Source organism: Mycteria americana, chromosome 7 (assembly GCF_035582795.1).
Source record: "Mycteria americana isolate JAX WOST 10 ecotype Jacksonville Zoo and Gardens chromosome 7, USCA_MyAme_1.0, whole genome shotgun sequence".
Lineage (NCBI taxonomy): Eukaryota > Metazoa > Chordata > Aves > Ciconiiformes > Ciconiidae > Mycteria > Mycteria americana.
In genome coordinates, this window is record NC_134371.1 from 45,630,355 (window position 1) to 45,647,899 (window position 17,545).

The window sequence follows — 17,545 nt, forward strand, 5'->3', positions numbered from 1 at the left end:
AACTGTTTTTGCAATCTTTTACATATTTCAGGTGCCTTTTTAGAGGATGCAATTAGCTGCATTTGCATAAGCAGTTTGAACCTGATTATATATTGAAAGCTAAATGATATTTTGAGGTGAAATTTGAAAGCTTGGTAGGTCACTTGTTTTTCCGTGGATTAGTTGTTGTAAATTTCAATATGCAGCAGACAGTGCTTAAGGTAGGGAGGGCTGCTTACTATTTCAGGGAAATTATTATTAAATTAATCAAATACAGAATAAAATCTGGAGACTGAGTGAGAAGACTATAAAATTGGGCCTATATATATTTATTTAGTATTTATTTATTTTGGTGAAAGAATTGTTTGTCTTTATCTCATCAAGCACCATGTTTTACCATAATTATATAGCAGTATATGTACAAATATGAATACATTCACTACTATATTTTGGCAGTACATTCATTATCAGTAATTAGGAGAGAGTTTAAATTGTTTCATCCAGTGTCTTGTTGAAATACCAGGGTGTAACAGCAAGTTTTCCTGTTGGATCAGGGTAACAGTGGAATGAAAAGGTCCCAAGTTTATAAACAGCTGAACAAGACTTGTTAGGCAAATGTCTAGAACGCTAAACAACTGGTGTTTGTAATGATTGATTACTCTATAAAAATAATCTGTTTAAAAACAAACAATTTTTGAATATAGACAACAGTATCTGTAAAAACTAAATTGGAAATATTATTTCTATATCTTACTGTGCACAAAAAAAAGTAAAAAATCAGTGGCGATGCCAAATACTAGAAAGCTAGGAAAAGCCAGAGTGACATTTTCATTTGTGGTCTTGGGACTCTGGCAAAAGCGTGATGTTAGTCTCTAAATATGATAACCTGTCTCATTCACATCCCAAAGGGATAATGCTGTTTGAATGACTGATTCATTCTCATTGCTTAAGACCTGTTGTAACATTATTTACTACATGCGTTCAAAGCTACTCTGACATCTTATTCCTACAGATATATTTGTGTGTGTGTGTGTAAAAATGTGTAGATATAAACAAATATGAAAGAGTGTTATTGGGCCAAATCTACAAGTAGGGAAATAAGACATTAAGAATGTAAAGAGCCTTAAGTTTTAGTTCATTTAGCGTTAGGTAGCACTTCTAATACATTAAAACTGGCTTCTGTTGACTTTTTACTATGGCTGCAAAATGAGGTGTCACTACTTCTATGACAGACGAGAGCATCTGAAGACAAATGTCCAGAAGTTAAAGGTCACAAAATTACTGAACATAAGAGTGAAGCTGTGAGCATTCAGCTGGCTACCAGGGGACTTCCGAGAAAGTCATGAAATCTTTTTTGTTTGTGTTTTTTCTTTCCCTCCCGTCATAATCTTAAAACAGCAATAAAAACAAGATCTGAAATCCTGTTGTATGGAATTAGATGAGCATGCACTTCAGTCATCATCAGAACTTGTGGATCTGTACTATTTGATTTAAGGGAGTAACTGGAGTAGTAGGCTGTCATACACCATCTATATAGATGAGAAGCATTGGCAGATTGATATTTTGCATACCCTTAGTGGTGAGACTTAAGGAATGTTGGGCTTTATATCAGCTTGTTCAGATTGGTATGTTTTAGTGACTACATGCTTGCTTTGCTAGGGCCAAAACCTAATTTTTCCAGTTCATGTCCCCATCCTATAACATTCTTTTCACTTTTGCTCAAAACCCAAAGAGTTAAGATAAAGACAGCAGTCAAAATAACTTTTACAGTCTGTCACTGATATACCTAGATTTGCCAAAAGAATGTATAGTTTATGTAAAGTATAGTCAGTTAGGGATTAATTCAAAAGCCTTTGTAAAGGTCATGTTAATGAATGATAGAAGTATTTTAAATAGTATCCAAGTAAAAAGTTTTGAAGAATCACTATTATCATGCCTTTTCTTTATTTTGAACCATTTCGTAGTTATAGTCAAAGCTGTCTGGTAGATTGGTATGGTCCAGTTGGCTGCCAGCCAGCCTGCAGCCTTTTCTGCAGTGGATGTGGGAAACGAGTATCTGAACAGCAAACTGTTCAAAATGCTTCCTGCTACAGCTCTAACGTCCCAGCATACAGCCTGATTTGCTGTTCTCACGCCTGGGTGAAGGATGGAGCTGGAAGCACATTTCCTGTTGTGTGACTGCACATCCTGGGATGGTACAAGGAAGTTGCAGGCTATAATGCACAGAGAAGAAAGGACTGAGGGATGTTAATGTTCCTCTTGTCTGTGGTAGCTGCTCCGGTTGAACCTCTCTGTACTTGTTCATTGAAAGTGTAAAACTGATGTTGTTTTGTCTGTTTTTTTCAGTATGAGTAACTTGCATTGAACAGCTACTTTCTCATCTGCAAAAGGCACAATCAAAATGAAGTGATTTGGATTTGATACTTCATTTTGAAGTACCGGAACTATATAGCAAGTGTTACACCATATGCTTTTTGATGGTCAGTATTTATTTTGCACCCAAGTGCAAAGAGGATGAACAGGAAGAGTGCCAGACACAGTAGAAAGCATGTGTACTAATATGAATATTGCTATCAGTTTATCTTAATTGTTTTTATCTTTTTGTCATTTTTCTTTGCAGCAATATGAAAATTTGAAATTGTCTTTATGAAATGAAACTTACTTTATTTAAAGTGATGATTACAGGTGCATGTATGATTGATCTCCATCAATAATAAAAGCTTGTGAAATAGTTCTTCAGTCATCTGAGATCCCTGACTTCTGTACCTGTACCTTTCATCTGTTGTGGGATAATAAAATAATGCTTTAAATTAATATATCCTCTGTAGCTGCATTTTATAGACTAGGTACATGTTGCTTACTGGAAGCTAAAATATCACAGGGTCCTCTGTTCAGGGAGAAACCATGTGTATGTTCTCTTGTAGGCTTGGCATTTGTCTAGCTGGTGTTGTTTCTTGGGGCTCTGTAGTGCCTCTTTGCCTTGCTTGGTGTGTGTACATATGTATCCAACATACAACTTGGAAAAGACTTTTTATCACTTTTTATCATAGTTTTTAAGTAATATGTCTCAAAATAGCAACTATTCTGTGTTTGAGGATGAATACAGTGAGCTGTATGTCCATGTTAGGAATGATTTGAAAAATAATTACAAATGGTGTGTTTAGTTTTAATGCAGGTTAAATTTATTAAAATCTACTGTTTGAATGTTTCAGCAGGTTTTGATTATGCCTGGATGTAAACAGTGGAAAGATAACAGAAGTTCTTTTGGAAATGCATTCTTAACAGTAGATACTATTAAGAACGGTAGGGAAAAATCCTGTGCCAAAGAGGTAGCTATACATGATAGTTCACTTTATAGTCACATTTCCCATAACATAGAACATATGACTGATAATACTGCAAAATGTTACAATTCAAGTGGAAATTACCTAAGAGAATGGCAGTAAAGAAGCAATTATAATGAGTAACCTTTATAATCTGGAGCAGTGAAGAGATGAGGCGGAAAAAATAAATCAAAGTATTCTGGAGAGTAACATAATCCGTTTTCTTGTTTTACTTGGAATGAATATTTAATAGCAACTTCAAAAAAAAAAATTGGGCAATTTTAACACTTTCTTGTGATGTTTCTTGTAATCTTGATTACTATGAAAATGCTGCAAATGACAAATGCACCAAAGGACTGATTAGCATCAAAATCTGTATCACTTGGCATGCAAGTGCATGGTATTTGGGGAGTGGGTTTGTATTACTTAATGGCTGTAAGACTAATGAGTTTTGTCAGCTATGGAAAAGTATAGGAAATAAGCAAATAAAAATCCTCATTGTTGTTTATGATAGAGTAAAATATTAAGAAATGAGAAACGAACCGAGCAACAACAGTTAAGCTTACTGTTATACTTCCTATATGGCAGAGTAATTAACATTATTAAGCAAACCCCGAAGTATCTAAACTATGTTTTAAAGTACATTTTAAAATTTTGACAAGTTTTAATTTTTAATACAGATTAAGGTCTTCTGCCCAGTCTTTCATATCTATAACCTGTACTGCAAGAATTTTCTTTGGCAAAACTGCTTACTGATTTGGATTTAACCTATGTTTTGGATGATCAGGTAGACACTGTAAAGTATATTGCCTGTTACTTGTGACCCATAAATGTGCTGTGATATTTCTTTAGTGAGAATTATATACTAGCTTTTCCAATAGTGTCCATTCCATCTTGTACTATCACAATATTGATTTTTACTTTTTGAAATACTACAGATTGACCTGCCTGTGCAGACAGCCACCTGTTTAGCTTTGATAAAATTTTCCTTTGGGTATTTAGGTAACATAAGTTACAGATACTGCCTTCAATTCTGATATAACATACTTGAAGCCAGTGATTTTAAATTGGTTGCTAAAATGTCCAGTAATGTCTCACATGTAGTTCAGACAAGTTTCTCAATGATCATCCTTTCCCATTTAAGGATTATGGGATTACAGAGTTTGGATGCTTGAAAAGAAAGAACAGATGTCAGTCAATTTATAATTTTAATGAGAAGGAGGTATGGAAAAAAAACCCAAACAAACCACAAACAAACTTAAAACACGGAGCAAAATAAGGCATTCAGAAATTAAGAAAAAATCAGGAAACAACAATTTCTAATTTAATTTCTTTATTTAGTCCAATCAAAGAATCCATCAGTGAAATTCTTGTGGCAGTACCTCTCCAGAGATTTTGGCCTGGCTTGATGTCATTCCTCTGCAGTCCTTACTATTCAACACCACCTTATTCTCCCGTTCTTCCAAACAAAACTGTTTTCAGTTTCTCCAAATGTTCAACACCCAAACTGCCCAGCAGAGATTTTTGTTCTGTGGTTGTACTCTTTTGACTGACAAAATAGTGTAGCTAATCAGTCAAACTGCCTGACTTGCCAGGAGTCGCATGCTTTTAAACACACTACACCCCTACCTATCATTTGCATGGGGCCTGCACTGATCCTTCCATGGCAGTATGTGGCACTGCTGATGGAACTTAATGTTTACAGCTGTTGGTCTCTGAATCCATCATTTAAGAACATCTATAAAATACTTTCCTTTCCTGTTCCTTCCCTCCTTTCATCTCCCCTCCTTTTCCCAGTTAACAAGGTGATTTAATAGTTGAGGTTCATGTACGGGGAGCATTCCTTTTGCCGAAGCAAAGATTTCATCATTATGCGAAGGGCTTGTGTGGTTTCTGGACAGCATGCGCTGATGTATCTTCTGCTTGTAGCAGAGGTTTCAAATAATACTATTTGTATTTAGTGCTGGTCTTGGAAGCACAGCAAATACTTTCTAGTAATCGCCATCTTAAGTCATTGAAATGTCTTATTTTGAAAATGAAAGGATAGGAGTTACCATTTTTCATGTTTCTGTATTGTGTTTTTCTGTTCAGCTGTTTTCTCTGTTTTGTTTTATTTATCACCCTGCCCTCTTACTCAGCTTGCCTTCATTGGGGAGAAAAGGAGGAGTGATATTTTGCCGAAGAAAATAGTTGTTTACTACAATGTGAATAGGTTATTGCTGCAACTGACTTTACTGTTTTGAGAGCTACTAATTATGCAGCATCTCCTGGAATAACATTATGAACCAAAAAGGCATGAGGAATGAGAACATGATCCTGTGTTTTGTTGTTTTAATCTTTCAGTAGACTTATGAACTGGCAGTTATTTCATTACCAAAGCGAGATGGAGGAGAGAGACTTTTCCAATTCATTTTCATGCCATAAAAAGTATCAGTTTACAAACAGATACTTGGGAAGGATCAGAACGGGCGTCGTTTTACCTTGGTTGCCAGTTAACTGAGTAGTCTCTAGTTCACAATGGTCTCTTGTTCTATCTTAATTCTTTGGAAAAGAACATTCTAGTCTTTTCTATGTGTAGGCCACAAGCTAATTACGCTTTTCATTTTTAAAAAGAAAGTTTTCTTGGAAAGAAAATGTACTTACTGAAGATGGTGTCATATCTATAACTATTTTTCATGCCTTCACCAAAGTAACTTTTAAGAAAAGCTTTAGTTACTATTTCATTGACCTTCCCATTTTTTTGAAAAGCTGATAGAAAGACAATCCATTGCCTTACTTGTAAACTGCTTAAATTCCAGATTATTTTCCAAGTGGAGTAATGGTTCACAACAGAATTCTATATTGTAGGTATCCCATCCTCAGCACAACCCTCTTCTGTCTACCAATCTTCTCCTGTTGATCTGCAGCAGTTCCTGACGCAGACATACCCTGTATGGCCCTATGCTTAGCAGAAGCTTATAGTGATGGGGACTACAGCCAGATGTCCTGTAAAAATCCACAGCAGTGGATGAAGTGGACATCCCTGGGTGCAAGTAATCTATTAAAAAGGATTATTGGTACAGCAGGATCTCTGTGAAGGCACGCAGATTGCTCTTTTTTCAGTATAAATTATATACCTGAGTACAGAATTTGTTGGGAAGATGAAACAACAGATCATAAAGTTTACAGTAAAATGCCTGTGTGTGCATATGTATGAGTCTTTCTCTGAAGAAGCCCTACTTTACTTTAGAAGTTCAAGATCTGTCTTAAAGCTTGGTGTTTAGTCCAGATTAACCAAACAAGTGGAAAGGCTTTTGAATATATTTATCAAAACAACCATAATGCACCTTTCCTACTTCCGCTATAACATCGCTGTGGACCATGTCCTTGTTTAGCAGCCACTGTTGTGGCTGGCCTGTCGCAATCCTTTAATAAGTAGATGAAAAAATGTTGGTCAGCTGTCTGATTTAGTAATGCTATTAGTCAGCAACTTGTCACTTACAAGGTTTTACTACATTAACAGCCATAGAGAAACAGGTTTCTTGTGATCAGTATAATTTTCTGTGTCTGTTTTAATTTCTTGAATGCTGCAGATAGGGTTCATTTAAGTAGGAGACTGGGAAATTTCTTTTGACCTTGGCTATTATTTTAGAAGAAAATGTTGGACGAGGTCAGTTTCCCTCTCATGTCTTACTGTGCTGTGTTGTGGTCTATACATGTGTTATTCCTATAAACCTTTGAGGAAAATGTCAAATAACTCCTATTCTTAATGTAATTGCCATTACAGTAATGAGTGTGATGACCTTATTTCTCTGCCCATTTTATGGTTAATAAAGAAACAGCAAGGAAATTATCAGGAGCCTCTTCGTATGCAAATGCAGGAAGACTTCATATTATGTTTTCATATAAAAATTGAAGCTAGTTTTCCGCTTTTTTTGAAGATGGTATGTTGAAATGACCAGACATAATGCTTTGGTTTCTTTAGCCAATATTTTGCTAGATCAACAAAGAAAGCTAAGCCTAAGAAAGATTCTCATATTTCTGTCCTAAAAATAGATTTTTGTACATCAGCAGTTTAACAAAAATCACAGAAACATTTCATAGGTTCTTGAGCAGCAGCTTTATAAAAATATGGTGATATTTGACATGTGACAGAATGAAGTTGTCCCTAGGTCTTGCATGCTTACATGTCAGAGCCATTAGCTTCAACACTAAATTTTTTTGTTTTATTTAAGATGCTAAAAGATACACATTTCCCCAACATACAATAAAAATATGAATTTGGACCAAGAAGGATGGTCACTTCTCAAAAACAAAGATGAGTTTTGCAACAAAACCCCAAATCTCTTGTTTATAATTAAAAGTTGTTCTTAAAATGCCTTCCCTGAGCAATTTAAGTCTGTATTTCCAGTGTTGTATTTTGGCAAGTCTCTCACATAAATTGCAGCTGGGAAGCACACTTCCTGAGGAAATTGAGTAAAATGTAGGAGTTAAAATCTTACCCTGGAAGGCCAGTCCCAGAACTGTGCAGATGCAACCATCTCACCATAATGTTAGTAAATGAAACATTAAAAAATTATATGTAAGGGTATACATAGAAAAGCAGAAGGAAAATTATAAGGAGCCTGTTCAGATGAAAATGTAGGAACATTTTATATTGTTCTTCATGCAAAAATTCAAGCTTGTTTCCCCCTTGAAAGATAGCATCCTGTTTGTTTTCAACTTCTCACACTGTCTTGTAACGACTTAGGTTTTATGTGGTAGGCTGAATTTTGCTGGATTAAAGTCTGCATCTTTTTACACTTTTATTGAAGGTGTTCTGGGTTTATATTGTAACAGAGCAGCATGGCAACTTGCAGTGTTCAGCTGGGCTTTGGGTGAGTTGCAGGTTTTTTAGCAACAATCCTGGAATTTAGTTGGAGATTTCCATTAGTAATTTGGCCCTATTTTGATCCTTTTTTGATTTGAGAAGTGAGGGAATCGCAGTTGACTTCGTCTCTCCTCTTGTAGGAAAGCAGTGTTCTGTGTTGACCTTTATTAAAAAAAAAAAAAAGCTTGATACAAATATAGTGATATTGAGAGCTCAGGATTTGAAGCAAATGAGAGCTACAGAGTCTTTCTCTACATTGTAGTTTAGCCATACATATACAATGAGGCTGGGATTTTGTACTGAGAAGGATACCGGCTAACTCTAACGTGATGGAAGATGTTAGGTGATTGCCCAAAGTGGTTGTAGATTCTCCATCCTTGTTGATATTAAAAATTTGACTGGAGAAGTCCTTGAGAAATGTAAGCTAGTTGGACCTGGTTTGGGAAGGGGGTTGGTCTAAGTTTGTCTAGGTTTCTAAGTTCTTTCTTTCAAATATTATTTGAGTTCCTTTCCAGCAAATTGTAGAAAATGAGAAACTTCTTACATTCCATCTCAAACTGAGACTCATCCTAAATTGCAATGAGTAATCAACCTTCCAATCTCTGTTGTGTCAAACATAGTAATTGAACAAACCAGTATATTGCACTATTCATCACTGTAATTAAAGCATCATTTTTCTCTCACTCTCATTAGTACTGTGTGCAGAAGAGCTCATTATTAGACCTTAGTTCATTAGAACCCAAGGCCACTGGGCAGTAGAAGGAGATGTGTTAGATGTTGAGAATTATGTAAAATTCCATCCTCTGTACTACTTTAGGCAAAATCTTAATAAATTATTGTTGTAATATCTAGTTGATGGCATGACTTCTACCAGATGGGTCTTTTACATTCAATGCCTTAAACCTTACAAGGATTGTGAGATAAAGTGTGAGAGTAACTAACTAGTTTCATATTAAGAAAAAGGCAAAACAGAAATGCAGATTAGTCAGAAAGCATGTTATATCAATTACCTGAGCAACAAAAGCTGCCATTCAGAAATGGCTATCAATATTTAACTGAAATGGATTAACTAGAAGTCTATGCTGCAAAGTTTCAAAACTAGTCTGCTCTGATAACATACTGAGCAGCGGCTCTGAGTGGCTTTGTCAGTGGGACTTGTAGCATGCTGTGGCACAGTGGCAGGTTAAGTCATGCACTGGAGAAGACATGCCTCTGTTTCCTCCTCCACTCTCATCTCCGTGAGTTAGTACCCCAGACCTACATATTTTGGGACCTCAGCTTCAACTCCCCTTTCTAACTTCCTCTCTTATGTACTTATAGCACATCACCTAAACCTGAACTCTTCACCCCAAATTCTGTAGCAACCCAGCTTGTCTTGTGACTGCTCCTGCATCTCCATGAGGAAGTGGTAGTTCTTCAGCACTCCTAAGGTTGTGTTCCTTCAGCAGATGTTCAGAGATGAACAGGGTCGAATACTTGCTGGTGATAACTGCCTCTGGAGGTGTTTTAGCTGAGCTGGCAGAGAAGTTAAACCACTGCTTATACTGTCATTACTATGCAGGTATGAGTGAGTCAGAAAGAAGGAACTACTTTTTACTTATATATGGATATAGTCGGTTTATAACCGAAGCCCTGTTTCTCTTTTTCTTACTCCTGTATTCTTCAAAGATTGGTGGAGATCATTGTGACAGAAGAAATTCAGATGGTATTTTATATAATAACTGCTTGTTCTTGCTTTAGATGTCCAGAGCATAAGAGCAAGGAGACAGTGCACATAGGTAACAAAATATAAACTTTTGTAAGGGATTTTTGTTTCTGGTTTATCTGGACAGGATTTGACAGTGTGATCTAGGAAAATCCTTAATTATCTGCAAAAACAAAATACTCTGGGAAATTTGAGGCTGGTGCTATTTATTCCTCTAAATGTGTATAACTATCTTGTTATCAGTTATCCTACATTAACTTCACAGTTTAACCTATCCAACTACAAATGTTTTATTTTTGAAACATGGAGTACTTGGCATAAAGGCACTGAAGTGCGTTTGCGGTTTTTACCATTAGGCACCTGATTCTTCCAATAATAGGATACAGGCAACTTCTGGAGTAATTGTTAAGTGTATTTAAAAATAAAAATCAAAATAGTGTGAAACTATAAAATATGACAAAATAAAAATAAGGTGATGAGCACCATTTGCTGGTTCTTGATTCCAGTACATGCTGTGCAGGTATTTTGCTTCACTGTGACCTGGAGTGGGGCAAGGTCTCACTTGGTTGTGTGATTCAGAAAGAATCTGGGAATGTCTGTAAGGATTTAGTTAAGATTGAGTTAATAGATCAAATTATTAAATTCCCTAACAAGTATAATGAGGAAACCTTAGGTAGAAGAACTTGAAAGTGCTACCAAAATGCTTAACTCGGAAAGTATCTGTACTTAACAAATCATTTTTATAGAATTGAATTACATTTCCCATGTCAGCTGTGTATAGTCAGTCAAATGATGATGTTTTATATATAATACATATAATTGATTACTAAATTTTAGAAGTTAACCAAATATAGAAGGTTATAATAAATACTGAAAGTAAAAACCATTCCCTCTACCTTGCAGAACCTGCTATGATGTGTTTAGCATGAGTCAGTAATGCCTGTTCTTGCTGAACAAGCATCTTATCAGAGTCAAGCGCTTGTTCTTCATGAAAATGCAGTGAGGAGGTAATTCGACATGATCATTCCATTGCAGGACAAGAATAACTAGACAACTTGTTTTAGAATTGTGCTAGACAAAAGTACTGTGTGAGGCTAGAGAAGAATTGGGTCCAAAAAATCATCGAAGATGGGCAGAACTGACTGCTTCAGACAGCTCCATTTTGTTGATCGAAATCTTTTAAAACTGTTGTTTCCTTTGTAGTATTAGAATTGTCTTCATTTCACCAACGTTCCTATAGTAAAATGAAGCAATAGCTTTGAAGTAGCTTTGTAATAGAGTTATAACCTACTGGCTCCGCTCATGAATTCCTTCCTCACCTCCTGCAGTATCGAGCCTGGGCCTGTGCTTTCCCTGAGCTGGAATTCTGCAATTTTCCACTCTTAGTTGAGACTTGGAATTTAGGTGGTATCTCATTATGCTAGCAGATTCATTTGAGACTTGGATTATCTAGGGGAGGGTCTTTGGGAAAGGGTGCCTGGGGGCTAAAGCTACTCAGCCTCCTCAAACTGCACCGTTCACAGAATCTTCAAGAAAGCTGGATTCAGAGATGTGTGTTAGCGTGGTGCAGAAGGAGATCCTTACAGTGCTCTTGGCACACCTTTTTGTGCGGTTGTCTTGTATGTTTAATCTCTTACTCGCCTGCTGTTCCTGTCTTTCTTTTACTCTGCGTATCAGCAACTCCGTTTTTACCTGTCTTTCCTCCTTAAGTACATGTCCTATAATGGTTATTCCATATGATCAATACCTTCTAGCAGTTATAAATTCAGTGACTGTTTTTGTGGGGATGATCTCTTAGTTTCTGTATTCCCTTTCTTGCTTTGTTTCTTTCTAGTTATCTTTGCTCTGTCTTGATAACAAACAATCTGTGGTAATAATCATACAAGGACATGTAACGTTAATTTAAGAACTAGTATATACTGGCAGAACATTAATGGGAATTTCAGTTTTAATTTAACAAATGTTACAGTTAGCATTAACAGATCAATTATTTTTAGGAATACACCAAACATTCAACATATTTGTAATCTTAGTGCTTACTTGTATCTAATATCTTCAGAGTAAGTTTCATCAAGCCCATGGAATTTAATCTGTACATTACTGTTGACTGAAGTAACTGGCTCAAGTTACTGTTTTTTACTGTATCGTGAGAAGTATCTGGATCCAAAACCTCTGTTTTCAGCAGGTAGAAACAGTTCGTTACATGCATAACTATAGATACAAAGGTGGTATAAATATTCTCCTAACTAATTATAGAGAGCTGATCTCTTCTGTTCTTAGCTCATGTGCCTGATCCAGTGTAGGCAAAATCTTTAGGGAATTTAGCTAGAAATATATGTGTTTATTGTGCAAGTGAGAACTACACTGTGAAGACTTTTTTTTTTAAATATGACCAAATTCCTTCACAAAATTCTTGCCAAAAAATTCTTGAAGCACAACCAACTTCAATAAGAACAGAAATACATATTCTTGTTTACAAAAGCCATATTCTGTCAAAGATCAAATCTCTTCTCCAAAGCATAGTGACATTAGGGGACTTTTTCTTTCAATAAAAGACTCAAGGAAAGAGTCATTTATTTATTTATTTTAGAATGAGGATAACAATCATATCCTCTGTTTTCTTTCTGCCTCTTTCTTCAAGCACCGTAGTGGGAAATGGTTTTGCCTATGGTTTTCCTGAAGGGGCAGGTCAAAAGAGAACTCCTGACTTGAATATTGTTTAATAAAATATGAGAAATACCCTTGGTAGTAGGTAATAATATAAGTGCTGTCTATAATATGTGGTATTTATCCATAAGTATCTGTGTGTACAGTATCATATACACCTTTTGCTTAGTACACTTCTTAATGAAGTTGTTTGCAGTTCTTCAAGGGAGGTGGAGCAAGCTCTGTAATCAAAGACTAGGTAGACAGAGAAAGCATTAGCAGTCATGCTCAGAATAATTTTTCTTCTACAGTTCAGTAAGCTTCTTACTGAACTATTCAGCAGTAGAAAATAAAGCTGTGGAACCTTTAGCTGCAGAAACTAACTAGTAATTACATAAGATTGTAAAGATTAGTAAGTTAAAACTCTTGTGTTCCATGCAGGGTGTAGCTGGGAAAGACAAAACCATGTTTGTGTCTTAGAAAATAAAATAACTCTAAGAATCCAGCATTTTGTATGTTTGTAGTGTGCCATGTAAGACTTCAGTACTTTGCACCATTGTAGTGAAATGATCAAAGAATGAAGACATTTTTTTGAATTGGCTTAAACCAAACCTCTGCATAACAATTTTGTGATAAAACAGTGTATTACTCCCTGTGTTGTTCACTGCTGCTGTGTTGATCTTGATTTTTTTTTTTAAAGATATTTCTCTAATGGTTTTGTGTTCTACTCTGTGTAATTTAATGTTACTGATTTTTTTATTATTTATCTAAAAAAAATGGGGGGGTTGGGGGTTTTTTTGGTTTTTTTTGTTGTTTTTTTTTTTTTCCCCAAAATCATGCGTCCTTATTCAAATATGTCTTGCTGCAGTTCTGGATGTGGGAGGTATGTGACAGCATGAAATCCTGCCTGGGTTTTTTTATGCTGCATGTCAGAATGCTGACATCTTGGAGGAAATAGCAGCATTTAGAGTACCGTCGCAGTACCAGTCATCAACAGCTCCTGAGGAGTTCCTTCAGGCATTGTATTACAGGCTTGTCCAGAGAAAGAAGACATTGCTGAGCAGCTGATCCTAGTTGCTGCCCAGCTCAGAATGGTATCTGTATTTCCCCCTCAGATATGAAAGGTTGCTTCCTTGTGTCATAATTCAGTCATAATTGTGGATCCAACTAGTAAAAGTTACCTCTCCCTCTTGCTTTTTCAGCTGTACATAAAATATGCTGTTCAGTGAGAAATGTACAACAAATGGCACTTTATTGACTATCAGTAGAACTTTTAAAAAATTGTTTTCTTAGAGATCTTCAGCAGTTATGCTGATAAACCCCATATTTGGAACAGTAGGAAACTATTTTTGTAGTGCAGTTTTTAATTTAGTCTTTCTTATTGAGCATAGTGAATTAAAAGATGTAAAAGAATGCAGCTTGTCTGACTCTTTCCAGAGTAAGTGAAAGAAAACCAGTAAGCTGTATGTGGAATTAAATAGTTTTCTCTTTCTTTCTGTACCTCCTTTAAAAAAAAAAAAACAAAATCCAAAACTATTTTAGGTATAAGTTATCTTATGTGCTTATTTGGTTGCTTGCAGTTTTCTGGGGGGAAAATTCATAGATGTTAATAGTTTTAAATATTTTTATTAGTGAAGAAATTATTTATAAAATAAAATTTGATTTTGCTGACGGGGAAAAACAGCAATTTTGTAGTTTGTTTCTCAGGGTAATAGATGCAAGTTGACTCAAATTCTTTTTTTTAATTTACTAATTCTTAAAAAATCTTCTTTTGAGCATCCTGCCTGGCTTATAAAGAAAATAATTTGGACTAACTTTTGAGACTCTGAAGATGCTTGTATTTGATAGCTTATATAAAATAAAGAGTTGTGACATGGATCCAGTCAGTGTGGGTAAAAGTTTATTACATTTGGTTTTGATAGTAGAGAGTATTATCTAAGGTCAGCCCTTTCATTGTTCTCTCTGTTTGCTTAACTGGTTTGCAGTTCATTAATAATTTGCTAGAAACATTGAAAATGTGACAAGGCTAGCTAGTTGTAAATAATTTAATTTTCTTATTTTATTTGTAATGTATTGAGCGTCTTGGCAGTTCTAGCAACACTTCAGTGGCTTTCTCTCTCCATTGGCAATCCCCTTCACAGGCATGATCAAGTTTTACAGAGAAACTGATGATCCAGCATGGGAGGTGAAGGCTACTAAATTCCTTCTGGGAGAGTTGCTGGTGATTGCTTTTCTTGCAGGCTGGTCCCAGAGCACAGGCACAGTGGCCAGTGAACTAGTTGTGGATCTACAGTTCAGGGAGCAGATTCTGCTTCTAAAGCTTCTTGGAGCTTCCTTGGTTGTCAGACCTCAACTGGAAGGCTGTGTCCACCCTGCAGGCAGGGGATGAAAACAATCTTCTTGTGCAGCAGGCGGTCCGAGTGGTTCTGGATCAGCACAGATGACTCTTAGGACACCTCTAGCAGTAGCACTCCATATGAGGCCTCACTTATGTCCGGCTGGAAAATGTGTTTTGTGCACTACCTCCTCTTAAAAAGCAAATCCAGCATTTTCTTGCTATTTTAGTATCTCCATTTCATTTTCTGGGGAGGTTCTGGAAATGGCACAAGGTTTTAACCTAGGTGCCATTCAGGCTAGGCAACAAAGACATAGCAAAAAAAGACCATTAGAGCAATGACCTCTGGATGTCAGAGACGATACAAGTCTTCCCTTCTTCCTCCCTGTTTTGCACTTGCTAAACTACCCTTCGGCAATCTGAGGTGGAAACTCCTGCAGAACTGCGTGGATTTGTATGGCTGACCCAGGCTCTGCAATTCCTCACAAGGTTTTGGGACTTTACTAGTAGTTAATGTGATACTCTATCTGAACTCCTTCTCTGCACTGCTTTGCTGGGCCAACAAAGGAGTGACTCTTTTGTATCTACATATAGAATTACCGTATTTCACACTGGAGTGCAGGTTCCTCAGGAGGCTGGTCATGGGCAATACTCTCTGTCTTTTCCTTCTTAAATACTTTGAGTGGCAAGAATTCAGCTCCCCAGCTCCTCCCTTCATCCACACCTAGGAGCTTGTATCAGTAGTTCTCCTCTAAAGGTCTGTAAATAAATTCATAAGGCGGATGAATATGGTGAAAAGAGTTTATTCTGAATAAGTCAATCAATGGTGGCAGGAGTGAAGAGGGGCTAGTTCCTAGCCTGGCTGCACTACTTGTGCTAGGAGCATGGATGGAGTGTGTGGCAGACAGGGAGCTCTCAGGTCAAATCCAGGATCCAAAGAGAATAAGCTCATCCCAGGAAGGCTGGCTGTCAGGAACAGTTTTGTGAACGTCTTTAGTAGATTAAGTATAGTTTGCCTCTTTTTGTCAAACAAAGCAACTTAACTGCATTTAAAAAAAAAACGGGTATGTGCTGCTGCCTGCTTCTGAGGCCAGCATCATCACTTCTTATTGGTGATACAAACACTAAGGGCAGCATAAAGGCTGGATCTGTTCATCTTTTTGCTGCTGGGAATTCTGGAATAAATGATATGCATGTACTACCTTAACTATAATGATTAGATAGCATATTGCTATGTGACTCATGTTGTTCATTGCTGTTGCCATGGCTGTTACAGCTACCTTGTGAGATGTTTATATGAATATTTTTTACAGAATTGAAGTGATGGTGCTAGCAAGTGTTTGGGATGTTTGTTTGCATAGTGAGCTGTGTTTAAAGCCAATGTTTTAAAAAATACTGTCTTTGGAAATTGTTCTAGTTTGTGGGAAATGTTGCTTAATACTTAGAAAGCTGTTGCTGTTGTCCTTATCCTGAAGCAGAAACAAATCTGTTTAGCTGTAGGCACTGCCTCTACAAACCACCATCATTTTCTTATTCAGTCACAAGAATCTAATGTAAATCCTGGTTGTCATCCTCTTTTTTGTTGTTGTTTTTTGGGAGGGTTGTTTGTTTGTTTTTAATTATTACAAACTGTGAAATAGCCATTGCCTTTCAATATATAACAGCACCAGGAGAAACATACCTTCTCTTTTAACAGAAGCTGTATTTTATTTATCAGTATAGGCTTATTTTAAACCTAGTTGTGCATATATAGCTGCATCTGCATAAGATAATTAGAAATTAGATATTTTCTATCATGTTGTTTTTTTACTTAAGATTAGTATAATTGTGTCTTCTTCCTGGATTATGACTTTAAAATAAATAAACTTCCACTTACTAATGCAATATTTTCATGATGATGAAGGTTGTTTACCAGGCAGTCTCAGCTTTTATGTCCAGTACAAATAACATTGATCAGGCAGGGGTTTTTGTTTTTGCTAGGGTGACAAATTTAAAAGATCTCTTTAGCTCTGTTAAAAGTGATGTAATGTTTGAATCATTAAAATTGCATATTGTTTCCATTTCCAGTTCTTTATTTTTGGTGTTAATTTTGTTACAGAAGTTATTTTAATTTGCAATAAGCATTTTTTTAATTAATGTGCTTTGTATTGCGTTCTCAAATCTGTTATATGTGTCTGTCTTCATTTGTCTTTTATTCGAAAACTGACAACCAAACAGAAAACTTGTAGCATTTACAGTTTTGGTGTTTGCATGTACGTGGCTATGTTCAGAAACTACATGTAAAGAAGTGATCTTTTGATTTGCAAACTGATTAGGTATTGCTGCTTCTTTTTGTAGAGTGCTCACTTGGCCATGATCGATACTCTTATGATGGCATATACTGTAGAGATGATCAGCATTGAGAAAGTGATTGCATGCACTCAGCAGTATTCGTCCTTCTTCCAAGCTACAGATCTACCTTATGACATTGAGGATGCTGTAATGTACTGGATAAACAAGGTATGAGTACTGGAAAAGTAAGCTGTGATTTTCTTTGTAGTCTATATGATTCGATTAGAGATGAGTGGGTAGGATACGTATGTATGTAGGTATATCAAGACTGTGTCTGATACAGATACATGTATGTATAGTATCTTCTGCTGTGTATGGATAATAAAAAGCAAAGTTTGCAGAAGTCAGTTAAATATGTTATGTGAACCAAATAAATG

General features: G+C 36.2%; 1 protein-coding gene across 4 annotated transcripts in view; it reads left to right on the top strand.

Annotated features, from left to right (window-relative positions):
* Positions 1 to 17,545, top strand: part of CAMSAP2 (calmodulin regulated spectrin associated protein family member 2) — a 94,403-nt gene that overhangs the window by 30,219 nt on the left and 46,639 nt on the right. For all 4 annotated transcript variants that reach the window (XM_075508192.1, XM_075508193.1, XM_075508194.1 and 1 more), the window contains one exon: positions 17,175 to 17,336. In XM_075508192.1, coding sequence (XP_075364307.1) covers positions 17,175 to 17,336 — 162 coding nt within the window. The remainder of the gene's footprint in view (positions 1 to 17,174; positions 17,337 to 17,545) is intronic.